Raw genomic sequence first — 17,690 nt, forward strand, 5'->3', positions numbered from 1 at the left:
TTTTGGATATTTGTTCGGGTGTTCGGATATATCCAATCAGGTTCGGGTACCCGATTCATTTACTAAAAGCATCCAATTGATTATTTTTAAAGTTCGCGGGTTCAAAACTATTTTAAATCGGGTTCAGGTTAGATTTTCGGGTTCAGATATTTTGCCCTGCCAGTTGTAAAATCGACGTAGCCACAATCATTAAGGGGGGTGTATTCAAAACATCATTTTGGAGGATTTGTGATTTTTTTAAAAATCCCCTGTTATTCAATTAGTGATTTTAAAATCACATCTCAAATCTACTGTTATTGAATATGGAATTTGTTAAAAATCATTCAAAATCACTCACAATCCACTGTTATTCAATCAACAATTCGCAAAAATCATAACAAATCCACTGTTATTCAAAACCAAATTCTATTTTTTTATAGAAAACATAATAGGGATTGTGAGAGACTTTGGGTACATTTTTGTAAGGGAAATCCTATTTAAAAAATCCCACCTTCGAAAGTGTGTTTTTGAAGGATTGGTTTAAAAAAAAAAAACAAATTACGAGTTTGCAATAAAAACAAAAATTTTAGGCTCTATCTCTATTATCTCAACCTCTGTTCTATTATACTCTCTCGTTTACGGAAATCTTTGTAAACCTAAAAGCAAAGATAATATTATTCAACACAATAATATTAGGAGACGATGTGTATATTGCCCAGACAAGTATTATTGTGTTGGAGACGATGTGTATATTACCGTGAATGAATCATAAAAGCAAAGATAATATTAAAAGCTAAGTTCTCTTTTATGATTCATTCACGATGTGTAATGCGGTTTTTGTAATGCTCATTTGGAGACGTGTGATCATTTGTTATTTTCATGTGAATATGTTTCGTTTGTCTGGGCTGCTCTTGCTACAGACCTTCTCAAGCGGAGCTACACAATGGATCGGGCTGTTTACGGAAGTGTATTATGATTCATTCAGGATAAGTTTCTCTGTTCTTGAAATCTTTGAGTTATGCTATATTGTTTTATACGTATTTTATTGTTTTAATCTTTGTGTTATGTTATATGAATATCTCTCGTTTCTGGACTTGAGAATCTCTTAAAACTCCAGTTATAAGTCTCACCAAATCTTATCAAATCACAAACTATTTTTTTTTCAAAAATAGAAAATAATAATAAATCCACCAAACTACCTTAAAAACTCATTGTAAATCTCCTAAAATCTTGAATATCATAAATCCTCCAAAATCCTATTTTGAATACACCCCCCTAAGCTTCTAGACATTGCAACCTTGATTTCTCACGATCCAAAATAGGAAATCAATCTTCAAGCAATCTCCTTAAATCTAATTTCAGTTGTCATGGAAGACACAGCAACATGGACCTAATCAAACTCATATTCATCGTCGTCGTCATTCCTTTTCCACCTTGTTTTTGTTCATCACCATTCCCTTTCATTTTCATCATTATTCACCTTCTACATTAAATCATCGTCTACTGTAGACTCACTGATACTCCAAAAAATTTTCCGGAACCACTAATCTTTCAAGAATGTCTAATATATTTGCATCTTTTGGAGGTATAGAACCAACTTTGTGCACATCACTATCCTTTCGAGTATTAGTAGAGGTAGATTACCATATCATTGACACAGGTGTAGTTGGAGACTTGGTAGGGCACAGGTGAGTCATCTCAGTCTTTAGGTAATAAGAAAGTAGATAAGTTCTTTTCCTCTATGACCACATAATCATGTCGGACCAAATTCAGAACAAGGTTTTGGGTTAATGCCACTCTTAACTACGAACGTAACCATCATCTGTGCCTCTTTACAGTTTACTTCAAACAATGCATCAGCTAATCTTTCAAATACTGTACCATCAGGAATGAATCCTTCCCTAATCATCTCAGCCACCACTTCCAAAGATTTATCTATCATTCCTGCTCTGTAACACCCTTCAGTCAACGTAATATACATTTCTCCATCAATCTCAAACTCATTCACTCGCAACTCGCTGAACAATCTCATCGCTTCACACACTTTTCCAGCTCTGCAGAGTCCATTCATCAACACCCAAAACGTATCCTTGTTTGGAGTAACACCACGAGAACTCATTTCGCTGTGTAGTTCAAACGCTTTCTCCACTAGACCGAACCGAGAGTACCCATCCATGATCAAATTATACAGATAAGTCTCCACTCTTAGCTTCTCATCATGCATTTTCGAAACCAACCTCTCTGCTTCTTCAAGCTTACCATAACTAGTGAACCCATCAATCAAAATCTTGTAAGTATCAAGATCAAGCATCACACTTTCCTTGTCCATTAACTTAAGAACCAAATCCAACTCTTCAAAACCCCATCTTTTGACACAAGAATCTATCATCGACTTAAATGTAACAATATTAGGCTTAATCCCTTTAACCAGCACCATCTCCTCAACTAGTTCTCTTGCTCTCGTGATCTCTCCATTGCAACACAACGCCGAAACAACAACGGTTAAAGAGTACACAGATACAACATCTAACCCCGATTCAACCATTAAACGAAAGAAATCTACAGCTAGTTCCATGTGATCAGATCTTTTGAGATTCAACAGATGTAAAGTACAAGTCTTTTCATTAACCTTAACCTCATTGTTCTTCATATACTCAAAAACCTCAAAAACTTCATCGAATTTATCATTGTCTGAGTAAACCATAACCATCGAATTAAAGAACCTCGCAACAACTCTCGTCTCACAACCACCACACTCATCAACAAAGGCAGAGACGATTGCGTTAAAAGGGTACCTGAGAATGTCGTCAATAGCCACAGGCTTCATCAGTTTCACCGCATCTGAGAATCTCCTCTCTGACAAGACACGGAAAGCTAAAGACAAGTGAGCTCTGAGGTCAGGTTGGAACGAGAAAAGACAAGGGTTTTCGAGGATGAAACTGAACAAGGAGACGCATTTCCAGGATTTGACATCTGGGTCGGTTAAAATACGGCGGAAAGTGGAGAGGTTGAGGTCGGAGAGTGGCTTTTCCGGCGAATCAAGAGTTTGGTTTGTAGAGGAAGAATCGAGGATGAGCTTGTTGATTGAGAATGGATAAGTTCTTTTAGCTGTCTTTAAGGTTTTCAGGAACCTTTGCAGAGTCATCGAATCGTCTCGTCGGCAGCTCTTGCTCAATCACCACCTCCGTTCATCAGAGCTGGAAATTTAGACCGGCCGTCAAAAAGTGGCACGATGTTAGGTTTCCCAATATGAAAACGACACGATTTCTTAAACTAGTTTTCGGGTGACTAAAAAGACAAGTTCGAATAAAAGAGTAAAAAAGTCATCACAATTATGACACGCCTCGGCATTCCGGTACCCGTTTAGGTTCGATTTAAGTAATTCGGATTTTTGGGTTTTCGGGTTTAGAAGTATAGAACCTGTTTGGGTATTTTCTAGACTTCGAGTTTGGATCGGGTTTGGTTTGGGTATTTCGGGTTCAGATTCGGATTATCCGAAGTTCACAAAACTCAAAATTATAGTATCTAATTTAGTCTAAATTATTCAATAATACGTAATATATCTAAAAATTTAGATTATTTTTTACCCAAATTTACTAATAAACAGTTTAAATACTTTAAATTATCAAAAATATCTAAAAACTGAATATTTAGAACACTTATATTATTAAAATTATAAATATTATTAATATATTACTACTATATATTAATAATGTGGGTATATTCGGATACCCGTTCGGATATCGGTTCGGATCGGGTTCGGATTCGGGTTTTCGGATTTAGAGATTTAGAACCTGTTCGGGTATTTTACAATCTCGGATACGGGTTTGGATCGGATATTCGAATCCGGGTATTTTGCCCAGGCAATTTATGTGAGTTTTAAATTTAAGTATTTAACATATCAATAATAAAGTTTTTAAATTAATATGTTTCAAAACTAACCTTTCAAATTTAAATTCTAATCTCTAAACACTAAATTTTACCACTAAAATTATACTTAAAACATAAAATAAGAAATCCAAACTTTTTGTGTGTTTTGAAATTATTTTTTTTAAAATTTATTATAAGATTTTTTTTTAATCGTCTTAAACTAAAACAGAGTATGAAACAAAGAAAATGAAACAACTATTATACAAAAGATAACGAGGATAAAAAAGATCAAAGCAACACAAAATATATTTAAATTTATTGAAATATTGGTGAGATGCACTATAGAGTTTACAGGAATAAACAAAAAAATATATCTTATTATATAAAGGTTGATGTCAAAATTACTAATTAACAAGATCTTGACAGTGTCAATTATATCATTCAGATGTTGACACATGTCAATTCTAAAATTATTAAATTTTTAGAAAATAAAAATGTAAAAATTCAAAACCTACCATAAAAAAAAGATCATTATAAGGAAATTATATATATATATATCAAAAATTTTAAAATTGTAATATTGTTTACTTATTTTAATTTTAAGTTGTTAATTTTACAAGAAAAATGATTACTTTTTATATAAGATAAAAAAATATGATTGTGAAAATTATACAACTAACTACTGTTTCTAGAAAAATGTAAATACTTACCTTTACATAAAGAAAGAGATTTTTGAAGTAAAAGATTTAAAATAAAAATAGATCGTTTCATATTTTTTCACCAATCAAATAATTTATTTAAAACGACTACTATTGTAACATATAAGATAGGAGTATGTAAGATTAACGTATGCGTTTTTGTAACTATAAAAATGTTAAAGTGAAGAGACATACAATAGATTATTTAATATGTTCATAAAGACAATTTGTTGGTAGTAGTAAAGAATAATGAGTATATTTTAATAGTAAAATACATTTGTGAGTACAAATACACTTCAAGTGGTAATGTAGATTTTGTAAATGGATATACATTAGTGTATTATAGCAAAAAAAAAACAACTATTTTTTATAACCAAAAGTTTATCTCTTTACTTTTATACATTGTTTTTACTTACGAAAATAATTATATAAATATATATTCTTTGTTAAATTCAATTTAATTTTAATAAATTTGAACTCATCTACAACTATTTCCTTAACTAAAAGTGTATAGGTTTACTTTTTTTCATGCAAACAATAAATAAATAAAAAAATTCCTTGGTTAGTTGCCCAAGCCGGAGGGAAGGGATTTACAAAAGAAACTGTTAAAATATATTTGTGTGTACAAATACACTTCAAGTGGTAATGTAGATTTTGTAAATGAATATACATTAGGCAAAAAAAAACAACTATTTTCTATAACTAAAATTTTATCTCTTTACTTTTATACATTGTTTTTACTTACGAAAATAATTATATAAATATATATTCTTTGTTAAATTTAATTTAATTTTAATAAATTTGAACTCATCTACAAATATTTTCTTAACTAAAAGTGTATAGGTTTACTTTTTTTTTCATGCAAACAATAAATAAAAAGAAATTTCCTTTGTTAGTTGCCCAAGCCGGAGGGAAGGGATTTACAAAAGAAACTTCAGAGATAAGAGAACGCGAAACACGGACAAGACAATTCACCTTCGTATTTGACGCACGCGGGAACCAACAGATGGAGAATAGTTGGAAGGATTCCAGCGAGTTGAACTCATCGAGCACATTGGAGAAGGACGGCTAATCTTAAGGGGACTGAACCATAATGAGTAACTCAGCACAATCAGCCTCGAAATGTTGACAAGCGATCCGTGCAGCACGTATCCACTCCATGGCCCAGTACAACGCTTCTAACTCTGAATGCAGGGGGAGGGGCTCCTTCTTAGAGACTTGGCCCCCAACAACAAGGTTCGCTCTTCACCAACGCGACACCACCAGTCCAATCCTGAATGCAAATTGGTTGCTTTCAAAGAACCATCAATCTGACAACGAGGTGAAGAAATCTGGCCATCCGAAGACAGAGATGGAGCTGACATGACCGCCATAAAAGAGAGCGCCTCTTCACAGGCTAACTTATCACTCCAGAAAACAAAAGTACAAATTCGAGTACACTGACTCATACGGAAAACCCTCTGACGAGACAGGAGTCGGAGATAAATCCCAAACTTCACAAGAGCGAGGACATTCAAAGAAAACGTGGTTAATAGTCTCAACCACATAATCACACTTTTTACACCAAATACCACATTAGACACTTCAGTGTATCTATTGACTTTTATAGATAGTTTTTACTTACTAAAAATATTTATTTTAAATTCTTTGTTAAATTTAATTTCATTTTAAAAACTCTAAACCCGCACATCGGGCGGGTCCTAATCTAGTATATCTATAAAAGTATACATAGGAAAATAAGTTAAATAATTAGAATAACCTCTATATTAAAATTAATAATTGGAGTAACATATATCTTTTAAAAGTAACTAGAGTGTTTTTACTTTTTTCTAATCTCTATAATACCCTTTATAAACTTTATTGTAAAAAAATTATCACGAAAATACCATTAAAATCTGTAAGACAAATCTGTGATATATTTTATTTCATAGTTATCGCAAATATGATTTTTTACGGATTTGTTTTTGATTTACATATTTGTTCTACAGATTTATTCAACAAATCTGCTACATATTTGTTTTTACCACAGATTTGTGATGATAGAAACTATTGAGACAAAGTCTGTACCTTATCACTCCTTGTTAAACTCGCTACATGCTTTGTGTGGTGTTCTTAATCTCCTTGGCCAAGGGCACCAAGTGAGAGAGAACTCACCTCCATTGTTACGGTTTTACTATTATCTTTGGCATTTTATGGCTCTTGTTTCACTTGCATGGTATGTTGTTAAAGTCTTGAAGTTTTATGGTCTTCTGCCCTGTAACCCATAGCTTCTATCCGACAAGTTCAAGTAAACTTTCTTCAGTACCATCTTCATCACACGGTTTGATTGTTATAGAAGTTATCCATGGCTCTACCAGGCTAATCCGGAACCTTCACTGTGGATGCTGAAGCAACCTTCCCTTGACCATCAAGCCTTGGTCTACATAACCTTTGCCATTGCGCTGCTCATGTTAGTGATTCTCACTCTGGTGAGTCTCTTGGCTTTGACTCTTTCCATAACGTCACTATGTCTTTTGACCATGACTATCTTGTCACCTCTTGACCTGTTCGAGGGTGATCAAACGAGCTACTGTGATCTCTTATGTTCCAAGGCGATGCTTAATGACTGTTTCATAGCTCTCATGGACTCTATCTCAATGACTCTTTTTTACTTGCAAGGCTTTGGGGATTCCCCCTCTTTGTAACCTCTTTCACCACTTAAACCTTGAGATCTTTGAATTTCCTGTTTTCAGTAGCTCTGATTTAATATGAATGAAAGCTTCCTTTTTTCAAAAAAAAAAGAATCTAAAATTTTTCTAAGATTTATAAGTGATCATCTAATTTCCATTAATGAAAAGTAAACCAAAGGAACAATCTAAAACCCGGGAAAAAATGTAAAACTTAGTAACAAGATGTTAAATTTTCCCCCAAGTTCATCTAAAAATGGAAAGAACAAAATTGGACGCAGATGACAAAATTGTACATGAATGATTCACATAGCATTGTGTGTCTCAAAACCCCCAAAAAAAAAAAAACAAAAAAAAATACTCGACCACCATGTCTCTTGCAACTACGATGATCGCTCTCTTTCTTCAAATCCTAATAACATGTTTTATCTTTACAACCGAAGCATCATCACCTCACGGCTTCACCATCGACTTGATCCAGCGTCGCTCCAATTCATCTTCTTCTCGAGTCAGTTCTGATACTCAGCTCGGATCACCTTACGCTAACACCGTCTTTGATGACACCACGTATCTAATGAGACTACATATCGGTACTCCTCCTTTCGAGATCAGAGCTGTCTTAGACACAGGAAGCAATCTCGTATGGACACAATGTTTGCCTTGTACTAACTGTTACGACCAATACGCTCCCATATTCGACCCTTCGAAATCCTCAACCTTCAAAGAGAAAAGATGCCACGGGCACTCTTGTCCTTGCGACATTGTCTACGCAGACGGAAGCTATACCAAGGGAACCTTAGCGACCGAGACAGTCACGATCCATTCAACTTCAGGGGAACTCTTTGTAATGCCTAAAACCATTATTGGTTGTAGCCACAACAGCTCAGGGTTTAAGTCCCCGAGTTCTTCGGGCATTGTTGGTCTAAATTGGGGATCTTTATCGCTCGTCACTCAGATGGGAGGGGAGTACCCAGGTTTCGTCTCTTACTGCTTCTCTGGTAAAGGAACTAGTAAGATCAACTTTGGTGGGAATGCTAATATAGCAGGAGATGGGGTTGTATCAACCACTATGTTTATGACCACAGCAAAACCCGGTTTCTATTACCTAAACCTAGACGCGGTCAGCGTTGGGGACACCCGCATTGAGACATTGGGGACACCATTTCATGCCTTGGAAGGGAACATAGTGATAGACTCTGGAACCACTTACACGTTCTTGCCTGAAAGCTACTGTAACCTAGTAAGAGAGGCAGTGGAAAAAGTTGTGAAAGCGGATCGAGTAGTTGACACTAGTATGTTGTGCTACAACTCGGACACCATAGAGATATTTCCGGTAATCACAATGCATTTTTCTGGCGGTGCGGATCTTGTCTTGGAAAAGTACAATATGTATGTGGAATCGGAGGGAGGAGGACTGTTTTGTATGGCTGTTATATGTGGTAATTCGAAACAAGAAGCTATCTTTGGGAACAGGGCACAGAATAATTTTTTGGTGAGTTATGATTCTTCTTCACTGCTGGTTTCTTTTAAGCCCACCGATTGTTCTGCATTGTGGAGTTGAAGAAACAAACCAAGAGGGACTTTTTCGAACTTAATTTTTACTATTATATATTTTCACACCTTCGGATATGTTTCATTGAATTATATGCAAAGTTACTTACGCGCTTCAGTTAGATATTATTCTAGGCATGGATGGGGTGGCTTAAAGATTCTAATGTTCTATTGGCAAATATTAGCACCTTTCAAAAGATAATATATTAATTACATTTGTAGCTTTTAATTAGCATTAGAAGAACATAAATAGATCTACAAAACGTAAAATAACCTCTTTAAAGCCAGCCACAAGTTGTGATAGTTAACACCACCGACCAAGCCGTTTGAGCCCTCACATATATGGTCAAATATACACTTTTCTAGGAAATATGAAGTTTAAGTACGTGCAAGAGATTCAAACTTGTCAAGTTAGCCTTCTTTATTTTTCTTTTGTTTCTAACTTGTCAAGAAAAAATCAACCAGATCAGCTTCAAACCAAAGATCTGATTCCAGTCTATCTGTCTTTTGAGACCCAGTCCTTCCCATGATTTAGGTGAGCAAACTATCTCCCATGAAACCTTGGCTCCACGAGCTGACTCATATACTCCCTTACACAAAAAGAAACTGCAAATTTGCTCGAGTTCTTCAAGACACTTGTTGGGTAGTAAGAAGATTGAATTCCAGAAATTGATGGTGCTATTGATGACTGATTTAAGTAATTGCAGTCTGCCTGCAAAAGAAAGATGTCTTATAATTTAAATATGTTGATTAATTAAATAAGATAATTGGTGTTCTTTACCAATCTTAATATACTTGTGGTGTTGGCGGTGTTCGTTTTATGATCGCTGCATCAGAACAGGGAACGGTTAAGAAATAGAGAAGGTGTCGCTGCGAATATTTTTAGAAGTGATGTAGGTGTTGTTGGTGTTTGATAAAATACTTTTATAGTCGCTGCAACTATATTTAGAGGGGATGTCAGAGTCGTCTGTGTCCACTTACTTAAACCGCAAGTAGTTATTATTTTGTGTCACCGATCACTAACCCAACGATTACAAAACGAACATGTCACGTAAGTTTTTCAAGATTCATTTTGTTATTTCTTGAAAAACAACAAAGACACTTTAGTACTTAATAAAATTCAGTCGACGCGTTAAATTGATCGCTAATGAATATAACGATTTAAGATTCTAGTAGCTGGTCACTATAGGCAGTAGTCAGGGTTGGTTACTAGATTATCTGATCGCAGTGTATAGTACCGTTAAAGTGGATAATAATTTTCGTAACTCTACTTCTCAATTTGGGTCGAGCTATCATATCATGTCTACTATTGTCCAAATGTATTGGTGTGACGTTAACTTATTTAAAAATATACATTACTTTATTATGCCTTTAATCATTTCTACCATGATCCAGATTAATATTAAAAATATTGTGGAGCTAGAAATAGAAAGATACAACAACCACAAAATTATATTTAGAAAATTTTGAGTGAGAAAGACAAGATATGAAGAGTGTGGTTGCTCAGAGCTTTTTTTTTTTTTTTTTTTTTTTTTNAAACTGTCTCATCGTTTCTGTTGATAGGGGTAAATATGTGACATCGAATTGCTATATTTGTAGATCAAACTAATTTGAGATCGATAAAATTGTAAATATCACTTTCAAAATTCGTTAGCCATAAAAAAATACTTGAAAACATATACTATGTATAATCTTATCTATAAATAGTAAACTGAGCCAAATTAAGAATTAATACAAACCCATTAAAAGCTTAAAGTTTGAGAAAGCTGGGAAATAATAAGTACAACTACAATGAAATGGACAATGGTCCTCACATACTCAGCGTTGCGTTTAAATTCAATTTGAATGGACCACACACAAACACATATATTCATCCCCTCGAGCCAATATTACCATCTCATTTTGTCAGATCCATCCATATACGCAAAGATTCTAAAGCTTTTTTGTTTTGTTTTGTTTTTGCATTTATATATAAAACTGATGAAACATCACAATAGCTATTTAGATAAATACGAAGATCATCAGAACACAAAAAGATTCACACATTAAATTCTTCTGATTAAAACATATTATACGGTTCGTTTAATTAGTGACACATATCGGTAACAAAAGATTAAATAATGATACCCGCTTGTGATTAGTATTAGCAATATATATAGCGGTAGAAATGTTTTTTTTATATAGCTTATGTCCTCAATTAGCAAGTTGGAGTGAATACATATAATATTATTCTGATGTACTAATTTTGATAAAATTACAATTTCGTTTGCCAATACTGGAAGATATATGCAAAATACACGTGATTGGCGGACATATCAAAAATATCATCATGATATGAAAAATATAGTTGCCAACTTGCCATTGTCCATTACAAGAATGAGGTCGAATGATTTCACTTCCACTTATGGAGCGCGATCATCCAATTCATTGCTCAAAACAATTAGATTTTATAGTGGAAGCTATGATTCATTTCTTTGGATAACTAAATATATATGGATGGGGGAGTGATTAAACACACGCTCCATAACATATAAGACATTAACTAACTAAACTCAATTATATCTACATGTACTACAAGACATAACCAAAAGAAAAGAAGGCATTACTTAGGTATTTATGATTTGATTTGGAAGCTACATTAGGGATGATTGGTGCTAACAAACAACACATGAAACTCATTATACTATGTATTTTGGTTTTGTTCACAATCTGATTGGTCTGCCATATTATATTACCCTATAAGAGAATTAAAAAAAAATGAGAGTAATTTTTGCTTCATTGTTCATCAGTAGTATTGCAGTTACAAGAACACCTAAACATGTACATAGAGGGGACACAAATAGGTGGGACTGAGACGTATGCCTAGTCTACAATGTGTAAGGTCCACCCAACAAGTTCCTAATTGATTCTCATTTTGAATGTAATAGCCAACAATAAACCAACAACACAAAGAGAACTGACAGTTTGTCCTGAAAACCTTTCTTTGCTGCTAGACATCAATAGTTCCATCTTGACCCTTTCATTATCTCATCAACTTCCATGATATCCATTTTTTTAATTATTCCCAAAAGAAAGAAAAGGATATTGTGTTGTGAAAGTGCAAGCTGAAATTTTGCCAACAAGAGAAAATTGTATAGGGATATGTCATAGTTACCTTAGTTAGTCCTTTTGATGATATTGTGACTCTTGTTCATCTATTGAAAGAGAAGCTTTTGGATCCATTCATGTATTGGGTTGAAAAAGACTGCCAAAAAGGCAAAAACTTGAGATCCTAAATCAAATCCGACGGTATCACATGAAGAAAAAAAGATACTCACAACAGATCATGATCAGATCTTTATGTAATTAAACAGGGAAAATAGGTTAACATACACAGGTGACAAAAATGAAATTATAAAAACGGATTTCAAGCAGAAGCAAACTAACCTGAAGAAAATCTTGGATGGAATACAGAAAGGGCAAAAATAATAGTCCTTGTTTGCCGATGCAGCATCATCAAGATTCTCATTTTTCACAGAGACAAATTTGGGGATCGAGTGAATCACCACCGTCCATCAACAGAGATGTGAATCTTGATGATGCCACAGCAGCAAACAACGACCGCGCGCGGCTTCGGAAATAGTCTTTCATCTTCATGTAGCAATCTTTTGTCTCTCAAATCAAACTCAAACTCATAACTCCAACTCACTACTTACATATCCTCTAAATATATTTAAATACTTATCCTTCATAATTTATAGAAACTCGTATATATATATATATGTATATAATATAAAATTTATCTATGTATCTATTATACATATGTGGGGAGGGGTAACATGGCGGAATAGTCGAGATGACAAGTTGTGATTGGTACAATTCTACGTATTCTCTTCTACTTAGTTGGAACCTAACCATACAAACCTGTAAAAGAAGTGAAACCCTAACAGATAGAGATAAGAGCGGGGAAGAAGAAAAATACTGAACACTCTCTGAACTTGGTAATATATACTGCTAAAATAGTAAAATGAGACAAAACCACATATTTCTATTATTGATTTGCAAAAATGAAAGGTATGACGTATATAAAAACATGTTACAAGATCGTAGAAGCTACAAAATAACCAGAAAAAACCTGATGAGATCTAGAACAAGAGAGAGAGAGAGAGAGAGAGAGAGAGAGAGAGAGAGAGAGAGAGAGAGAGAGAGAGNTGTGTGTGTATGTGTGTGTGAATAATATATAGGCACAGTAGTCTAGAGATGTGAGTGTGAATATATGCTGATTTTTGTGATTAAAATGTTAATGTATGCATAGATATTTTCTGATAAAGAGTTTGATTGGCAGAAGCTGAGTTATGAATATTGGTAAAGAGAGTTGGGCCAAATGGAGTTAGACGCTGCCATCTTGGAGTCCACCTCGCGAAGGAATATCTCACTTTCCCACTTCACATGTCTTGCTACTTCTTATTATTTGCCCAAATATTATTGGATCTATGCCTTTTATTTATTTTCTAAAAAAACTATTATTGGATCGAGCTAAAGTATTAATTCTTCAGCTAAAAAGTTACGGAAGCAATAATCTTTCTTCAGCTTAAACAGGTCTTTTCCTGTTTAAATCCTAACGGCATACTATCACCATTAGCTAACAAACTAAAACCCAAATCGACTCACTCGTCCTATTGTTTTGATTTATTAAGAGGAACAGAATTGACCCCAAATACTAGATAACTAGGAGATATCCCGTGCTTTAAGCACAATCAACATTTAAAAAAAAAAAGTTCTAAAATAATAATAAAAATTAGTGTTGTATTTTTTTTTAAAATTTATTTTGTTTGAGATAATATTCATTTTAATTGTTCTGTAAATCTATTATACTAATTATTTTAAATATTATAATATTTTATTTTTTTGACGTATATTACAGTTTTATATTGTTTGTTTGTTGTATTTGCATCATTATTTTGTGAAATATGAAGTAGTAGTTTTAATATTATAATTTTGAACAAAGAAAAATTATTAATTTATCATCTATATAAATTTAGTTTTACCAACCCGCTAATGTGGAAATTAAAACACACATTTTTTTTATTGAGTAATATATCTTCGTTTTAAAAAAAATTAATCACAACATATGCATAAAAAAATTCTGCATTTTACTAATCATAAGTACTATATGAAAATTCCAAACAAAAAAAAATATAAAGATGATAGAAGAATCAAAATTTGAAATCTTAACAAAATCTTCGAAATTTAGTTATTAAAAATAATTATATTGTATACTTGGATATAAAATCTTAGTTTTTGAAATTCTGATTGGTTTATATTTTTAAAAAATATATTTAGTAATTTTCATCCATAATTTATTAGAGAAAGAAAATTATTTTTTTTCTTTTTCTAGATTTTTTTATATTTGATCTGTTAGCGTTTTTTATTTTTAATTAATTATCTTTATTTAATTAATTAACTAAGATTAATTAAGTTTTTCTAATGGCAATTGAATGTAATTTTTTACACATTTTAAGGTTAGTTTCATATTTGTACTTCCCAATTAATATAATAAGATATAACGGATGATAAATAATGGCTTGAGAATTTAATTAATTCTTGATAAGTCAGCAATTTTCAAGTTTCAAGAATAGACATGCAGAATCTTTATATAATAAATGATATCTTATTTATTTTTAAATCTAACACTAAATGATTTCTTAATATATATGAGAAAAATAAAAAATCAATTAAAATGAAACAGATGATTTTTTTTTCTTTTTTCTCACTGAACAGTATATCCGAAAACTTAAACTAAAATTATGTATCCAAAAAGCTTTGTTATATCTAGTTATAGTTTTATATCCAAAAGTACCAAATAACAAAAATATCTGAGATAACCTAGATATCCAAGTTTTTTTAATTATATTTTTTGAATTAATACATTTTTTGTTAAATTTAACCAAATCTAAAATCTTATTAAAATTAAACCTAGTTTTGTTTAAACTAACTTTTTCGTTAATTTTTTTCTTCGAAAACGGATCTGAATGCGACACATATGACATATCTAAACGGAATAGTCATAAAACCTAAATGGATAGTGAACTTCTATCTGAATTATCTGAATCGGATCAGAAATCGGAAACGTCGAATTCTAGTTATTACTATATTATTTTATTTTATTTTATTTTTTGCCAGCCAAAACCCACTATATTAAATCATGATTCAGCAACTCTCCTCTTAGGTAGAGTTTTACAACCATCATAAAACTTACATGGGTGAACATAGAAGAAAAAATAAAACAGATCGCGGAAAGGTGTTCGTAGAACAGCTTTTAGAACCCGGACCAAAATACAACACCTAGAATGGCTAAGGTAATGCTAAAGATAAGGGATTAACGAAATCCAAAGGATAGGGAGTGATTTCTCAGAAAAGAAACACTCAATCATAAAGATATTTGGGTCAAACAAGACCACTATCTTTTTATAGTGGCAACTCCAAGTCCTAATCAAAGGTTTAGAGAGACCACTACACCCTACTTGCCCCGGAGGTGTGAAACCTACCAAAACCCTGCGTTGGGAAGGGCGTGCAGGATGAGCTAGAAAGCCCACGAACGCAAAGTCACAATTTTCTTCACAAGGAGCATTCGATCTTGAAATTCATCCAAAACTATCTTTTCCGAAAGATGAACAAAAGCCATTGCCCCATTAGACCAACAATGGCACGCCCTTCCCAACCTTACTATATTATTATGTCCAACCTTTTTGCTCTTTTGAACAATATTGCTTTTATATAAATGATCAAGGAAGCTGCAGCAAATGATATTGAATTTGTGGAGTGGAAAAAATCATTTCTCGAACCTCAGCTCCGCAAAACCGATTCGAGATACTGCCAAAACATGCACACAAAATGATCTTTAAACCAATAAGACAAAGATCTTACGAACACAAAATGGTCCAAATTAAACTTTTGTATTTCGAATACGGAAAAAGAGTTCACGTGTCAAGAAATGTTCCACTAAAATGAAACGATTAGAGAATCGCGCACATAAATTATTACATCGTCTACATCTCGAAGTTGGACATCTACATTTTTTCATATACAACACATTATTAAAATTTAAATCTATAATTTACAAATAAGGTTTATTTTATATTTCCAAAAAATCTTGACTAACATAGTAACATGTAGCTCTGGCGTGTGTCAATTAAGTTTATAAATAAAGTAATATCTGATATCCTTTACCTGTCAAGTGTCATGTAAAACACCATTTCCATTGGTTTTTATTATAATATGTTTGTTATAAATGTGTAAGAGTTGAAGCGAAAACAACAAGATGGGGACGTGGTGCTTGATTATGGACGTGTCTCTCTCGAAGTTGGGGATTTTAATATTGGCGCTTTGCAAATTTAATTTGTCTCTGTCAGCGAATTATATTTTTTTTGTAAATTCAAAAAGTAAACTACAATAAAACTTTTATAAATTAATAAGGTCGAGATCATGAAATTTTATTAATTTATAAATATTTTAATTTATCAATAAATTAATAAAATATTAACTTTAAAGAGATTTTTTTTTGTTTTTCATAATTTTGAAAATTTTATATTACAAAATAAGATATTTTTGTTATGATTCACATTTTTATAGAATTTCCTTAATTTATAATTTTGGCTATTGTAATAGGATTGATGTTAATAGTTTACTTAATTATGTAGGTAAAAATGACAAATGTAAGAAGTTTAGAGTTTAGAAAAAATTGTTGGTATTATCTTTCATGATAATAATGAAGTCGAATAACATATTGCGATGCCGTTAGAACCAATTACATGTAAAAAAACAATTATCGCAATTAGGACTCTCCTTAATTTTTGGATGTGATTTGAGAAGACAATATTAAAAGTTTTTAATACAATGAAAAAGATTAAAGATGAGCTTCAACTAGAATGAAAATTCAAGAATAAGAATAGATAAACAATAATAGAGTCATATTTCACTAAATTTTCTTAGATATATATATATATATATAATTTATATCATTATTAATTTATGATATTGTTGGGACTATATTTTTATATAGAATTTTCAAAAAAAATATTATCTTATTATTTTATCAAATTGTGTTATTTTTTACACCGGTCCAATTCGGGACCAGAAAATTTTATTAATTTATAGCGAATATTAATTTAAAAAATATTAATTTATAGAGCTTCTACTGTAATAAACATAAACTACACGTAGGGAAAGCATGGAGCATCTATATATAGATTTCTGAAGTACATTTGGCAATTTATCCTTTTATTTATACTAATTTGCAAAGTTAATCCTTAAAATTTTTACAAAATAATAAGAACTAAAATATAGTAATAAAATTGCAAATCGAATCGGATCAGATAAAAAATATTTGTTGCCCAGTAAATCATGCAAAAAAGGCAAACAATATTAAAGATTTTTCGTAAAAATCTGAAGCGCTAATAATATGGAGTCAATCAAATTTTCTTCGATGTACACAAATGGAAATTCTACATAATATACATTCACACTCATAATTACTAACATATTCCATAACTAATATTTCATAACTAATTTCTAAATTTTAGTCAAAGATTTTTGAAATTGTGATATGCTCAAGATATTATACACTTTCTTGGCAAGATATTTTGTATATATTCACCCAAAACCCTACTTTCTTGCCAAAACATTATAAATACTTCTCACTTGCATCTCATCAAACAAGATAAAATCTCCCTCTATATATACCACAAGCAAAAAAAATTACAAGAATTAGTCTTGGCCGATGAAAATGTTGTTATTAGCTACTTTTTGGGCAATTGTCATAAATACCACTAAAATAGGTTTTTATTCCAAAAAATACCATAATTTAGTTTTTTCCCAAAAATAGCACTAAAATATAATTTTTTCCAAAAATACCACATAATTGAATTAAAGTTCTAATACTAAAAAT

The 17,690-nt window shown here is 32.1% G+C and overlaps 2 protein-coding genes and 1 long non-coding RNA gene across 3 annotated transcripts; 1 reads left to right on the forward strand and 2 right to left on the reverse strand.

The window, feature by feature from the left end:
• Positions 1,081–3,279, reverse strand: LOC104750099 (pentatricopeptide repeat-containing protein At2g28050-like). The gene has a single exon (XM_010471844.2). The coding sequence runs from the start codon at positions 3,122–3,124 to the stop codon at positions 1,733–1,735; it is 1,392 nt and encodes a 463-aa protein (XP_010470146.1). The 5' UTR covers positions 3,125–3,279; the 3' UTR covers positions 1,081–1,732.
• LOC104750101 (aspartic proteinase CDR1-like) lies at positions 7,584–8,774 on the forward strand. Its single transcript, XM_010471845.1, has one exon. The coding sequence runs from the start codon at positions 7,584–7,586 to the stop codon at positions 8,772–8,774; it is 1,191 nt and encodes a 396-aa protein (XP_010470147.1).
• On the reverse strand, positions 11,517–12,993 carry LOC104750102. The gene is made up of 2 exons (XR_761526.2): positions 12,191–12,993; positions 11,517–12,008 (listed from the first exon to the last, which is right to left on the reverse strand). It is a non-coding gene; the product is annotated as an uncharacterized LOC104750102 (long non-coding RNA).

Source organism: Camelina sativa, chromosome 16 (assembly GCF_000633955.1).
Source record: "Camelina sativa cultivar DH55 chromosome 16, Cs, whole genome shotgun sequence".
In the NCBI taxonomy this organism is placed as follows: Eukaryota; Viridiplantae; Streptophyta; class Magnoliopsida; order Brassicales; family Brassicaceae; genus Camelina; species Camelina sativa.